General features: G+C 37.1%; 1 protein-coding gene across 2 annotated transcripts in view; it reads right to left on the reverse strand.

The window, feature by feature from the left end:
- cep162 (centrosomal protein 162) overlaps positions 1-11,664 on the reverse strand; it is a 139,689-nt gene extending 128,025 nt beyond the window's left edge. Inside the window, exons 1-3 of one of the 2 annotated variants that reach the window (XM_039747871.1) lie at positions 11,435-11,664; positions 10,098-10,302; positions 9,385-9,448 (exon numbers count right to left, since the gene is read on the reverse strand). In XM_039747871.1, the coding sequence (XP_039603805.1) occupies positions 9,385-9,444 (60 nt within the window). In that variant the 5' untranslated portion in view covers positions 9,445-9,448; positions 10,098-10,302; positions 11,435-11,664. The remainder of the gene's footprint in view (positions 1-9,384; positions 9,449-10,097; positions 10,303-11,434) is intronic. The other variant, XM_039747872.1, reaches the window with a different exon arrangement.
- Between the last annotated feature and the right edge of the window lie 4,152 nt (positions 11,665-15,816).

Consider the following 15,816-nt stretch of genomic DNA (forward strand, 5'->3'; position numbering starts at 1 on the left):
AAAGAGGCTTGTCCAGTTATTTTTCTATTCCATATAACACGGCAATTTCCATATGGACCATATCATATAGCAATATATTTTAAAAATAAACAACAGTAAAAATTCTTAATATTGGGTTCAGGAAACAGCAGCTGCCAGGCAGATTCAATACTAATAATGTAGCTCGTTACTACTGTTTCACATGCTGCTCCAGAAAAACTTTCACAAATGTCCATTTGAGTTGAGACGTGATGGTCGAGTCTGCCATGGTATATATGTACATACAATGCTGTTGTGCTCTTGATACCATTCACTTATTATCTGTAAATGGGGAAATTGGTAGTAGAATCTGGGTTGACCTAAACCATGCACATGACATAAACATTTCACAATACACGTACATATACAGTATAAAACAGGTCTACAAGCCTAAATACGTTTTTTGGTGTGCACCACAATTGCACTAGACCACAAAGTGGAAGATGACTCTTCTGATTATAGAACTTTTCTTGACTACAATTATATTGAAGAATGATGCTAATATTATTTGCTGAAATGTATTACTGACATAATTGGCTTTGCTCTTCTTTGTGCTATGAACTGTCATTTTTATATTTGTAGCATTTGAAATTTGTGGTAATCGAGTCTTTGAAAAACAAGTCGTGCTGGTCACTCAAAGAAAACAGCTACAGTTTCTCTGAAAACAAGTTAAGCTGGTTGCTTAAAAGAAGCAATCTGCTGATACTTCTAAAAGTTGCACAAGCACCTTGGCTGTATGAGTTTTATGATCTCTAACAGGCGAAGCCACCGATCTTGTCTTCAGGCAAATGAAAATTTAATTTTATGAGCCTCAAAATAAAAAGAAAGGGAAAGATTTGTAATCTCCTCTAGGGCATGACAACCTCACAACACTTTATATTTCACTTTATATGGTCAGTTGATGAACTGACAAATGTTTTTCTACCTCCATTATGACTGAGGTATGCATGCAGCACAGAAGACTTTGAGATACCAAACAGCAATGCAAGAACAGAGCCGTGTGGATAACTGAGCATCTAGCTATATCAAGTTATATGGCGTTTGACCTTGACACAGAAGACTATTTATTACTAATATTTTGAACATTATAATAATAAACTGAGTTAACTGACTTTTTCTCTGGATTACTTTTTTATTTACTCTACTACCAGGAACTAAGATAATTAGTTAAGTCAGCAGGTGAAGAGAATGCACCAAAAGTAACATGATATAAAATTAAGTGTAGGCAGTGTTCCCCCAATTGTTTTTAAAAGTTCAAGTAAAAAAATAAATAAACATTATACTGTGGACTGTGGTCCACGCCCAGGAGGACCAGAGGAGGGCTTGTGCCTCCTTCAGACCGCGAGGGGGCGTCCGTCCTGGTTATGTTGGGGGCCTCGGGTACAGGGCTTGGAAGCCCAGCCCTGTAGGGACCCGTGGCCACCGCCAGGCGGCGCCCCGATGCCGGAATATCCTGTGTGGTCCCCGGCCAGGACGCCCAGGAGGACCAGAGGAGGGCTTGTGCCTCCTTCAGACCGCGAGGGGGCGTCCGTCCTGGTTATGTTGGAGGCCTCGGGTACAGTGCTTGGAAGCCCAGCCCTGTAGGGACCCGTGGCCACCGCCAGGCGGCGCCCCGATGCCGGAATATCCCATGTGGTCCCCGGCTGGGATGCCCAGGAGGACCAGAGGAGGGCTTGTGCCTCCTCCAGACCGCAAGGGGGGCGCCCAGGTGCCTGAGGAACCCTGGAGCCCAGCACTTCCGCCACACCAGGAAGTGCTGGGGGAAGACGACAGGGGACACCCGGACGGCTTTCGGGTGCGCAGCCAGCACTTCCACCACACTGGGATGTGGCTAGGACTGATTGCCGGGAAGCAGCTGGAGCCCATCCGGGTTTCCATTTAAGGGGCCGCGTCCCTCCAGTCAGAAGTGGATGTCGGGTGGAAGAGGACAGAGCTGGAGAGAGGACGGGAGGCGGTCGAGAGAGAGAGGCACAGTGACTGAGAGTGTGGCCTGGACTTTAGGGAATCGATGTAAGAGGCAATGGGGTTTGTGAACACTAATTGTAAATACTGTAAATAAATAGCGTGTGGTGGAACTATGTTGTCCGTCTGCCTGTGTCCGGGTCCCAGTCCACAGGACTCACATTAAAAAGAATCTGTGACAATCTATGTAGGTAAGAGAAAGTACATGTTTTGAGGCAGGTGTCCTCCAAAGCCTTTCTGCAATAAAACATCTGGAGCCAACAGTTAATATTCTTTGCACAACTTTATTCAAAAACAGTTTATGTACTACAGTCTACTACTACTCTGTGAAATTCTTGAAAGTCTATTTTTGAAGAAGCTTTCTACTTCTAACTAGGATTGGCATTTGAAGTCAAATGATTGAGTGCGGTTTACATATTACTCTTTACCTCTTGAGTCAATGAATGGATATCAAGGATTTTGTGCCCCTATCCTGTGAGCCCCCAAACGAGAATTCAAAGAGAACTTCAGCACTGTAAATCACAAATCATCTTGACCACAGATATTACTATTAACTGTATCTTAATAATCAACCTTTTCTCAAATTCACCAAGATACATGTCATGCAAAATTGTTATTCAAAATTTAAAGCATAATTAATAAAGATAAAATAATAATACTTAATCATGATAATAGTTTCATTACACAGTGACTCAGTAAATGACTCAGTAACAAGCAACAGCTGAGGTAAAATGTAATGTACAGTATAAAACTCATAACTTTTTAATAGCGCTCACTAAATTAGCCTACTTTAAACATTTTGTGCAACTGCTTTGGACTTAACAACAACCATTTCTTTAGGCAACAAATGCACATTTCTATTTGGATTAATCACATGTAGATGTAGACTCAGTGAAGATGAAACCACAGCCAGTTAGGCACAAGTCCTACCATGCAAAGCACAGATGTAGGAGGCATGCATGTAGCAAATACTTAACTTCTGAAACTCTTCTCCTTCAACAAAGTTAATACAAAGCATGATTAATGCAACCATGTTTGTGATGAGTGCTGTTGTTTACTTTGCATGTCTGTCATCAAAATGACACTGCCTATCCTTCGATTGTCGATCTATGATAAGGAAATTCGGTCGGGTAGTTTGGTTTCAAATGACTATGCATGGAGCCACAGGAGTCGTGACCAGGCAGCTTTGCCTAGCAAAGTTTGCATTGTACTTCATTTTTATTCACCTTTTTTGAATAAATTCCACACAAAACTCTTTGAAAGATGCATAAGAATTTTTTTTTAATGGACCAAATATCAGACAAAGAGAAGAATTTATTATTTTTTAATGGACCAAAATATCAAAGACTATATAACTATGCTGCCCTCAAAAAGATTAAGGACTTCTAAAATTAGAGAATACAGAGAGATATTGATTTAATTTTAATTTAAAACAAAGACTAAATTTACTAATAGAATTATAAGAATTGTGTTGTTATTTCAAAGTGCAAAAATCTAACTAATCTCAAATCTTTTTTTCCAAGTCTCATGAAATTCAAGTGAATTTAACACCTTTGATGGATTTAAATTAGATATTAACTCTTTCAGGGCTGATGTAGACTTTTGATAATCATCTGTAAACTATGACAACCCAACCGTTACATTTTAGTTGGACTCTCTTTGCTAGAAGGAAAGTTAGATTAATTGGTTTGACCGAGATTTCCTGTGCTCGTGTGAGTAGCAAGGCGCACACAACGGCAAAAATGGCACTGACATCTGGCGAGTGATAAGAGCGAATGCTTAAAGCAAAATACTTCATGGACAGCGTTTTTCCTGTTATCTCTGAACAGGACTATGACTAGTCAGACTCAGTTGTTGATACAAGTGATCGAAAACGAATGTGAGGTTTCAGCTTCAGCTGATCGGGCCCCAGCTAGTCGTGGTACTGACAATGTTTGCCAGGACACTTAAAAGGAAGGACTGACACTTAAAAATGATAAGAGGTAGAAACCAGATTGTAATGCACTGCAACCGTGACAGCCACTGTTGCTGTCCCAGCCACACGAAGACAGCCTGGCAGCAAACCTGCCGCAAATTCTTGGCAAACTGGCAGCCACAGCATGCAGCAGCAGATGTTTTATGCTGATTTCTGACTGAAACCAATGTTTTTTGGAAAAAATATTCAGCCCTCAAAGAGTTAAAATACAGCAACATCAATTTAATAATTGTATAGGCCAAAATCACTCAAGCAGTGCTGTAATGGGTTTTTAACAGGCCCAGTTTTCTGACAACCCCCAGCCTTGACTCCCTAAAAAAACTACCAGAAAAAAAACCTTGTAGGGAAAAAATCTTGGGGAAGACAATTCAGAGTGAGACAACTTTCTAGGTAAGTTGGGCGTGCATTTGGGTGTCACAAAATGAAATAAATACAATACAACACACAAAACAAAGCACAAGTAATCCTCTTCACAGATATTGATAGCCATTCCAACGTTGCCACCTCAGGAATACAATATAATAGTGCAATAGTAATCGTACTATGGAGGAATATTTCGGACAAAATGAAATAAATAAATAAATGCGTAAATAAATAAAAGTACTGTGAAATGTGAGCATAAATAAATAAATGTGTCATGAAATGACAGCCTTAATAAATAAATATGTCATGAAATGAGAGCATAAATAAATAAATGTGTCACGAAATATGTTTTTCGTTGCTTATTTATTTATTTCATTTTGTCCGTAACATTCCTGCAAACCGTCATGAAATACGGCTTGAAATAAAACTGTCAGTTTCACTCATCAAAGTTGAGAGGGTGGGCTCTAACACGCCCTCTAGTTAATGATTGGTGAATCGATAGCACAAGAATTAATTAGAAAAATGCTTACTACTGCCGATGAAATGGATTCTGCCGAAGATATTACGTATTTCAGAGAGAGAATTGAAGATTTATCGGAAGAAATTACAATGTTGGCGGCCCTTTAGACTCGATATAGATGAAACTGTTTTTGAAATTATCGAAGAACAGGTGGAACAGACTCTACTACACTCCAGTTCAGGTGATGCAGTACCCTGCTCTGGACATCCATCCTTTGACATTCCAGCTGAGTCAATAGAACACCTTCTGTTATGCGGTTTAAAAGTACAACAGATTGCAGATCTGTATGATGTATCAGAGAAGACGATCACAAGACGAATGAGCCAGTTTGATATACGGTAAGCTGTATTAGTTTAGGTACTTTGACATGGAATGCCCAAAGCAGCTCCACCTAATATTTTGAACTGAACAACTTTACCACTGATCAGAGCTGTACAGTTGTTTGAAAAAGTAGCTGCGAATATGCAACTGACTTTCTACTCGTAAAACAAGGGTCAAATACTCAGTTCTAAAAGGGCCGCCAACATTGTAATTTCTTCCGATAAATCTTCAATTCTCTCTCTGAAATACGTAATATCTTCGGCAGAATCCATTTCATCGGCAGTAGTAAGCATTTTTCTAATTAATTCTTGTGCTATCGATTCACCAATCAGTAACTAGAGGGTGTGTTAGAGCCCACCCTCTCAACTTTGATGAGTGAAACTGACAGTTTTATTTCAAGCCGTATTTCATGACGGTTTGCAGGAATGTTACGGACAAAATGAAATAAATAAATAAGCAACGAAAAACATATTTCGTGACACATTTATTTATTTATGCTCTCATTTCATGACATATTTATTTATTAAGGCTGTCATTTCATGACACATTTATTTATTTATGCTCACATTTCACAGTACTTTTATTTATTTACGCATTTATTTATTTATTTCATTTTGTCCGAAATATTCCTCCATAATCGTACAAGCTACAAGGCAAAATTCAAAAGTAGATAATATCACATATGAGGATTCAGATTTGTTCAGGGTCCTGGAAACCTTGGCCAACAAGCTGCCTCTCCCCTAATTGTCATTCTACAGCTGAGTCAGTGCTGGGCCGGCCAAACAGGTATAAGGACCCTTCTACCGAATGATTCCAGTGCTCCTTTATCAGAGATAACTTTTTCATAGACAGGCAAACAACTTGGCAGTAGATAGAAAATGGAATCTAACACAATTGTAATGTATAGACCATCATGCCCATTATTCCAAATGTATTTATACAGCACTTTTAAAACAACCAATGGCTGATTAAAGTGTTGATCAGCACAAGCAGCCTGCTATCCCACCCCCGACCACCACAGAAATGGCAAAAAGCTCTCCCAGCTCAAGCCTTGTATATCTCGGAGTGAGGTACCGGGAGCTGTATTTCCCATCATCCTACACTTATATACTTATTTGTAGACACGGAACACACATGAAATGCAGGAGTTCCAAATAACGATATATTATTTATTCTATGCAACTCAATGACCTCACACGCAGATAAAGAAGACTTGAGCTGGGAAAACTTTTTGCCCGAGATAAGCTGTGGCGGTTGGGGGGATGGGATAGCAGGCTGCTTGCTGCTTGTGCTGATCGACACATTTACAAAACAAAAGACGCTGATGAAGAGGTGTGGAGGAATTTAAGGTGGGCCGGGATTACGAGTTTTTTTGTAGGCTTCAGGTATTCTAGTGTTAAGAGAGTTTACGTGTCACAGCAGCAAAGGAACAAGAAAACCTATTTATAGAGACAAAGAAAGATCTATCCTTAAAATTTGATTTAAACCAGGCAAGAGCTGTACCTTTGATGCCAACAACATGGTATGGTAAATTATGTCAAAAGGACCAATCAGATCCTAGCAAGGTCAAACAAGCACAGTCCCCAGTATTAACTGCCACCAAAATATCATTGATCATTTTCAACAAAGCAGTTTCCTTGCTGAGGAGTGCACTGAAACTCAATGGGAATTTTTCAAAAAGCTGATGTTTATTTAGGAACGGCAGAAGCTGGGAGAAGACAGCCTATTTGTAGATGTTGGTTAGGAAAAGTAACTTAGAAATAGGGTGAAAATATTTCAGAAGATTATATTTTTAAGGATGGCCTGAACAGCAGCCATTTTGAGGCAGATTGGCACAATACCTGGTACTAAACAACAGTTTATTAAAGATAAAATGTTTGGACTAAGACTGTCCAAAGCTTCTTTTACAAGGTGAAGAGGCATAATGTCCAAAAAACAGGCTGACAATTTCAAATTTAATATTTTCCGTCTCAGATCATAGATAGGTAATGGATGAGACTGTCTAAACAAGTATAATGCAAAAGAACACATTTTAAAACGTAGGATTGGGGGATTATGAGTTGTCTTATATCATTAATTTTACCAATTAAATAATGCAAAAATAGTTTGCAAATGGCAAAAGAGCAAGACGAAACAGAACCCACAGAAGGGTTTAGCAGAATGTTTAAGCTCAAAAACTAATTCAAGGTTATGATGATCGGTAGATTTAATCTTAGCAGCCTCCTGATAACAGAACGGACATCCTCTCAGAATCTCAAATGACAACAAAAGCAGTTCATTTGTCCATTTGTGGACCCCTGTCTAAGTTGTATGGTTTAGCCAAGATTGAGCTCTTGATTTTGAGTGCCTGATTCTTAAAGGGACTATAATGTTCAGAATGAAAGAACATTAGGTACTAAAATATGAAAGCAACTATTTTGAGTTGCTATGTAGAGCAGCTGTCTCAATAAGTTCGGAAAGAGGAGCAGCTATGAAGGCATCACAAAGAGCTCTGAACTTCAACGGGTTACTAGCACAAGAATTGGAGACAGATTAGATTCATTCATTCATTGTTCAAGACTGAACTTGGCATCTTATCTGAGTTGGCTATATATTATGGTCATGTGGGATGGGGGATTTTAATATTCATATAGATGTGGACACCTTTAGCAAATGTTTTAGACACCTGATAAACTCAGTAGGATTTTGACAGATTATTAAACAGCCCAGCTCATCAACATGATGATAGCTGGAAATATTTAATAATTATCACTAACTACTTTTGACCTATTCCTGCCCTTAATAACACAGTCACAGGTTAAATCAAGAACAGTGCAACATCTAGATTGTGATTCCACATCAGAATTTGTAGACACTGTAAGACAGTCAAACTTAAGTATGGAGAACAATGTAGATCAGCTGTCATATAATTATAATGCCTTTATGAAAAAGGGCTTAGATTCAGTAGCCTCTCTCAAAACAAAAGTAATTGCAGAGTACATAGAAACTCACCTTGCTTTAATGAGGGCACTTGCACTACTAAATGAGAATGACAAAGACTGAAGTGGAGATAAGGAGCAAGAAAGTTACTTATCTTCCAAACAACATGAACAGAGAGTATTAAAGGGGATTTAAAAATGCTTTATGGACCACTCTACCATTCCAGACTAACAGATGAAAACAGAAATAATCTTTGTGATCTACTTTGAGCACTTTCTAATTTGACAAAAGCTGTGTACAATTCCCAAACAACAGCAGTAAAAGTTATATGAACTTCTTTAAAGATACAATTAGTAAGAAGTCAAGCAAAATTGCATCTTTTATGGCTAACTAAAAAGATACAATATGCAAGCTTTCGAGGCATAGTTTTTAAATATGAAGGATACCGAAAAATGATTGAATGCATTTATTTCAACTAGAATTGACTATTACAATGAATTATTGACAGGTTCATTCAAACAGTACTGTAGTTAATTTAAAATATTGCTGCAAAAATCCATACTAAAACATAAAAATACAGTATTTCCAAGTCTTTTTCATGGTATCTACGTAGGTTTAGTGCTGATTTGAAAATCCTTCCCATATTTAAATCTTTATGTAGCTCAGGCCCTACTTACCTATCTAAACTTATCATTATATAAACACCTGGGCAAGTATCACAATCTCAAGATGCCGATCTGGCATCAGTAGGAGATCAAGCTGTTAACTACAGGGCCCTCAAACTATGAAATGATCTGTATGATTACATAAAAGATGCCCTTTCTGCCTCTGCTTTTAACCCAGGCTGAAGACTCACTAATTTACTCCCTTAACTTAATTACAGTTGCCAATTAGCTGTCAATATTGCATTTGTGCTTGTTTGTAATTTGTACAAAAATGTAAGTATTACAATTGCTATTAATTGTAAGTGACACTACTCTGTTTTGTTTACATTCTGTGCATCTTGCTGAGACACTTTCTTACACTGCTATACTATTAGCTTTTCTCCTTTCCATGAAAGAAATGAGAAAAAGGCTTAGAATACAAGAATAACAGAATTTTGTTGTCATATTAGACTGACCGGGATGAGCTTATACAGTATTATACAATAAATGCCCAGGTAGGGGTGGGAAGACAGTTGACTCTTTGTGCTGTTACTTAATTAAAAAAATACACAAAAATAAATTAAATTGGTTTAAACTGTACTGGAATATGAGGAAAATTAAATAAAGCTATGGAGCACTGTTTTAAAAACAAAATAACTCACCTCTTTCAAAAACTGTTCAAACTGCTCATCAATTTCTTCTTTTGTGAGCCGATAAGACATATTTCTAGGGTGGAAAAAATAACAAACTTATTAATACATTTAAAATTTTATTAAGACAAAAATTAGTCACTATTGTACAATATGATTTTACATGTATATCTATATAAAATGTTTTATAAGAATTAAATGTTGCTTGAGAGATTTTGCACATTCTAATATCACAACCTATCTAAAGTTAAGTAGCAAACCCCCAGCAATCTGTAACCAGATCCTTAAAGTTACACATGTCATATTGTTTGTAAAAACATTTTCTGTTTGGAGACATCTTGCCATTTTTTTTAGAGACACCACCTCTTTGAAATATGAATTATTAAATAACAAGATGAAAGTGAACAGTTTTCAAATTAAATCATTTATCCTACAGCTTTACACATTAAAAAAAATAATGCTAAGTATGTCTTCATTGCTGAATCAAATTTTTCAGAATAAAAGCTTGGAACAATAGGTTAAAAGACGTTCCTTGATATATGAGCATTTGGAACACTATGTTAAACATAAATTCTGAGTATGTACATTTTAAGTAATATTCTAATTTCCATTTAATGAGAAGACCACTGCTCATATAAGGATTAAAATAAAAGAATGATTTACAAGGTACTTTTCAAAATTTAAATTGGCATTGGTTGCTTCTTACAAGTTGAACTTCAGTCTACCTTCAGTCAGTGGGTTACAGTCAAAGTGGAGCATCCATGCAATCTTCAAGTTTCAGAATCAGAATTGCGTTTATTGGTGAAGTATGCTTGCATACTTTTTTCATGACTCTATATATAGTATGTAAAAAAATTTCAAGATATTATGGGCTGGGGGTGCCCAGACAGAGCAAAGCCATCCAAACTAGTCATTTGTGAGCTTGACAGCCTGTGGGGGGAAAAAAAAAAAGTTCTTACATCTGCTCGTTTTGGAGTAGTTTAGTCAAACACCAGGTAGATGGGAGAAGTTGAAAGAGGTTGTGGCCTGGACGCAAGGAGTGTGTGGTGATTTTCCCCCATACCAATGATACCTGACATTGAGGAAACTTATTGCTGCATGATCCTTGGGAGTCATTAGTAAATACTAATGCAAAATAAATTAAATTCAAATTGTATGTGAATTAGATGCACTGTGTGTATTCTAAATATGGCAAAACAAATATTCCTAAAACACAATAAAAATATCTGTTAAAGTCTTCCATGCATTTTATTATCCCTTTGACTATTGTAGGTGTACAAGGATCCAGAGCATATTTCTCCACCAATACGTATATAGAAATACTCCGCGCCAGTCCACAGTAATACAAACTTGCGTGGCGAGATACACCGATTCACATCACTAAATAGATTTATTCTTGCTAAGTCGCGGTGTGCTCATTCCGTCAGTCAGCACTGAAGGATTAAAGTGCTAATTAATTTTTACTAGGGTCTTTCCAGAATAAGAGGAAAGATAACTTATTTAGAGGACATAACACCAAAATATACTTGGATCAGAAAAAAGTGAAAACGTCCTAGGAGTAATGATTAACCAAAGGGGCAAAGCAACAATAAAGACGAGGGTCATTAACACAAAAAACATAAAAAATGTAACGTTTAAGAACCAGGAGTAAGGCACTGGAAGCATCACTGATCAGTGTGTTTGGTGTGTACAGTGACTGACTAGCGCCCGGTGTGCCTTGGATGCTTCAAGGACAGGTTCTGGTATTCTGCCACCCTGAATTAAGCAGGCTTGAGAATGTCGCATATAGTATAAATATTTATAGGTTTATTTACCTACATATAACATTTCTAACTGTTGTCCTGTTTAAAATATCACACAAATACACGCAAAAAGGCAACTTCATTAAAACAAACATGTATAATTTACAGTGGAGAAGCACTAAATCCAGCGTCGAAGTAAGGAGTTCTAAAACTTGCTACAAGCAAAGGCAAATAACTGCAATCTTGCTAGCTAGCCTCTCGGGATGAAGTTAAGTACATTTTTGATATATAAAAATGTAAAAACGACAAAAAAGACTCACTCATCAGGCTGAAATTTAGCTTGCACAACTTTACGTTTCCTTAGGAACCTGTAGTAGAAAAAATGCCGCCAGTCATTAACGAATTAGTTGTTTAAGAAAGGCTATATTAAATACAAGGTGATAATATTTTTGGAGAAAATACTAAACGCCTTTTTTAACACGAATACTTCTGTTATCTTCTCCCGCGACATGCACGCGCGGATTTAACAGCGGAGTTTACAAAACGCAACTTCCTGTAAACAACGAAGTATAGCGAGAGCAACCTCCAATCAGAACTGTTGTTGAAATCAAAACCAATGGATTTATCACGTGGGCGGGACCAATTCTGAAAACGTTCCACTAAGCATCATAAACACCCGAGCACTCCGCCAACCAAAGAACAAGCAGATTACAATTTTGCCAATCCCAATGCAGCAGGAGCGGAATTCACAACAGTAGAGTATTACTCACATTACTTTACAGCCCTGGAGGGAAAATTTAATCTGATTTAATGTTTTATGTGAACGATATATCAGAATGTTTTAACGATTATTACATAAAACTTCAAATATGAAAACAGAATTCTAAAAGTGCAAACGCCTCGCGTACGTTTCTGACAAGTTTTTTTTTTTGTATTACTGGACACCATAGTAACATGCAATGAGGATTTGAAACGATTGTTAAAAAGCAACTGGCCGATCTGTTTGGAGCCTTGGGGCAGAAATGTGATACGTTAATGAATCGCAGTACCTACACATTACGTATAATTAACCAAAGACATTCAAGTGAACTGATGCTGCTAAACTGGCTTTGGTGTGTGTGTGTCTGTGTGTGTGTGTTCCCACTGTGATGGACTGGTACCCTGCACAGGGATTGTTACTGACTTGTGCCCTATGCTAACTCTAAAAAAGGTAATGGGTGGATGGATTTATAACAGTGGCAAATTTAACAAAGGCAACTGTATATATTACTTTCCCACTTTATTTAGAATTTTAAGTCAGCTGAATAGTAGAAATGACCCAAAAAACTCCCCTTCAAATGCTATTATTTTTAATGCTACTTTGTTGAAGATTTTTAATTCTTGGACCTCCTCCATTTTCATAACAAATACAATTCTTTCCATCCAACATTAAGCTGAATCTTAATTACTGAAAAACAGAAGTCAGCTTCCTTGACACCATCATTTACCTGAAAAATAACACCCTTATGACCTCTGTTTTTCACAAACTAACAGACAAATGGACATACCTGAAAAGTGATAGCTTCCATCCATATATATAAGGCACTCCATCATTTTCAGCCAAGCATTACATCACAACCGTATTTGCTCAGTTCTGACAGACGAGGATAAACAATTGTAGGAGCTCAGACAAGATTTAATCAGACTAGGATATAATCCCAAAAGAAAAGACACTCAGATAAGACAAGCTATTGACATACCCAGAAGCAACCTTCTGGCATATTAAAACAAAGACCACAAGAACCACACCCCACTTGTCACTTATAACCCATATCTTGAAGCACTTCTCAAAATTATAAAAGAGCTTCAACCAATATTAAATAATGATGATACACTGATAGATGTTTTCCCAGAACCTCCCCACTTGGTATATAGACATCTACCAAACCTGCAGCAACTAACTGTCTGAAATTCCTTAAGAACATGGTACCAACAGAAAATGGTACATCTCCCTACCTAGAGAAAGATGTAAAATGTGTGCTCAAATTTATAACACAGATTGTGCAGAATTACCACAAGAACATTGCATAAAGGGATAATTTTCCTGCAGATCATCTAATGTAGTCTACCTGATTCTGGGTATGAAATGTGCCAACACTGTACTCTATGTGGGAGAAACTGGACAAACACTCCACCTAAGAATGAATTTACACAGGCTTCACATTAAGCATGGCAAAAAAGATGTTCATGTAGGAGCTCACGTCAGCAGTAATGGACTCTGGAAGAAGGACTTCAAAGTTACAGGGCTTATGGACAACCTCAAGACACAGCATGAGAGAAAAGAATGGGAAGTTAAACTGATCCTAAAATTTAACACATTACAACATGGTTTAAATAGAGACAAGAATTTTATGACCAGATATGAGGACTATTTACTTCTCTCTGACTGACCCAAACAATTTGACTATACTGTAGATTCGCATTGTAAGGAAAACTCATCAAAAACGTCCAAAGACTTTGCTGGACAGTTATCTTATCAAAAGATCTTAACTATATAGTATTCTTCCCTCCTGCTAAATAAATCTTAGGCTGGAGAGGGCCATTTATTTGTAACATTGAAGATGAGCCACTTAAAGTTTTTTTTTCGTTGTGTACCGTATATATAAACACAGGGAACTCCAGTTTCTGTACTACAATTTGCCTGAAGAAGGGACATGAGCTGCCTCGAAAGCTTGCATATTGTAATCTGTTCATTTAGCCAATAAAAGGCTGCTTGACTTCTCATTGCAACCATGGGTAAAAATGGTGGAAATGTCAAAACACATACATTTCCTGAGGCAAATGATTATGAGATTGCATTGTTCCTTCTCATGGTGGAAATAATCTGTCTTGAAATTTCAAAAATTGCTAAATTTATCTTGAAGAACTGAAAGTACAGTACTAAGCTCAGGAGACACAAGCTCCATGGTTGTTTTCAGATTTACAATGGCTGTCAATGAAGTTTAATATTTTTTTAAATGCATTTTTATGACTTTTGCCAAAAGAGAACTTTATAAGTGAAGATGCCTATGTAAACGGTTGGAGGGGTTTAAGAAATTAGTTTTCTATCCTAACCAGATTACTTACTTTATCCCAGTTTTGTGTATGCATGTAAACACACTGATAGCTTTCCTCCTGGAGGTTCACCTTCGCTCTAAGGGAGAACAAAATACTGTGACATTTGAACATGATGGCCCTGAGTCTTAGCTGTTAAATCTAACCACAATCCAGTGATAAGTTTTGCCACTAATCTTTTATTATTTGCATTAATGTAATAGCCAAGACCAGCTTCTTCCGTGTAGCTAAGGAATATTAGAAAACTGCACAGTGGTGCAGCGTGCTGAGCTGTTGCCTCAAATCTTTATGGCTCCAGACTCAGCAGTCAAATTATTTAAATGCTTTGTAGGGTGTGCTTGTTCGTCCCATGTTTGTGTGTGTTTTTCCCAGTTACTCCAGTTTCCTCTCATATTTGAGAGACATACTTTAAGTAGACTGGAAACTCTACACTGGCCTTGTATATTGATGTAAATATGTGTATTATTTTACAATAGATGGTCTACTTTGGCTGAATTGATTCTAGTTCTCTTAGATCACATTCTGGTTTTGATATACTATGAAAATGTATAGATGCATTTTAAATGCATTCTACTCTCTCTTAGAACACAGATTTTGAAGTTAGGAAATTCAGAGACTACCTAAGAGTCCTGAGTCTAAAGTCAGAAATGCTGCTGTCTCTGCATTCACTGAATGACATTGTAGCTGAGTGAATCTGAGACTATATTCCTCCCATTATTCTTGAAAGAAATTCTGGGCCTGAATAAAGGAGACACTTAAAGGGTATATTAGAACTCTTAAAGAAAGAAAGAAAGAAAGAAAGAGGGGCAGTTAAGTATTTTCTGTGTGAGAAGTGGGAAAATAAGCAAAATACCTCATCATATAGGTAGAGTTTACAAGACCTCTGTCCAGGTGGCCAGAGTATAAACTGTGTTGTTGCTTTTTAGTAATTTTACTACGTTTTCCTCTCTTTTGTTTTTTCCTTCCTTTTGTTCATTAACAAAAAAAGGAAATTTATGTATAATTTGGCTTAGTTAACATAGTACTGGATTGGTAAGCCTGCCACTAGAGTGCCATGTCTTGATAATGTATATATTAAAGAACAAAACATGCTATTTTGTCAGACTAGCTTACTAGAGAAATAAACTTGTTAACTGAAGACAGCAGCATGTAGCTGTCCCCCTGTTACCACCTACTAGCAGGCATCTTTTGATGAAGCTGAAGATTTAAGTTTAACAGCAGTTTAAATACTGACTGGGCACAGGGAGTCAGTAGGGACTCTGACACAGTTGTATTGTGCACAATTGCTGCTATTAGCATGGAGGGGACTGAAATCTACAGTACATGCTAATGGTCAATGTATGAAAAATAGGCTAAATAATATTCTTTTTAGAGTGTTATGTCCTTTGAAACTGTTTTAAAACTAAACAAAAAAATGAAATTGATTTTAATATTTGAATCCCTTCTGCAGAAAAATAAAATGTTAATTTTTAATACTTTGCACCCTGTTTGGAAGGGAAGAAAAATAGGATTATTTGAGAGTGTAAATGCTAGGATTTAAGCACTTAATTCATATATATTTTAGAGAATAAGTAAACAACAAATATTATGTAGTAAATAAAAAATACAG

This window comes from Polypterus senegalus, chromosome 3 (assembly GCF_016835505.1).
Source record: "Polypterus senegalus isolate Bchr_013 chromosome 3, ASM1683550v1, whole genome shotgun sequence".
NCBI classification, from domain to species: domain Eukaryota; kingdom Metazoa; phylum Chordata; class Cladistia; order Polypteriformes; family Polypteridae; genus Polypterus; species Polypterus senegalus.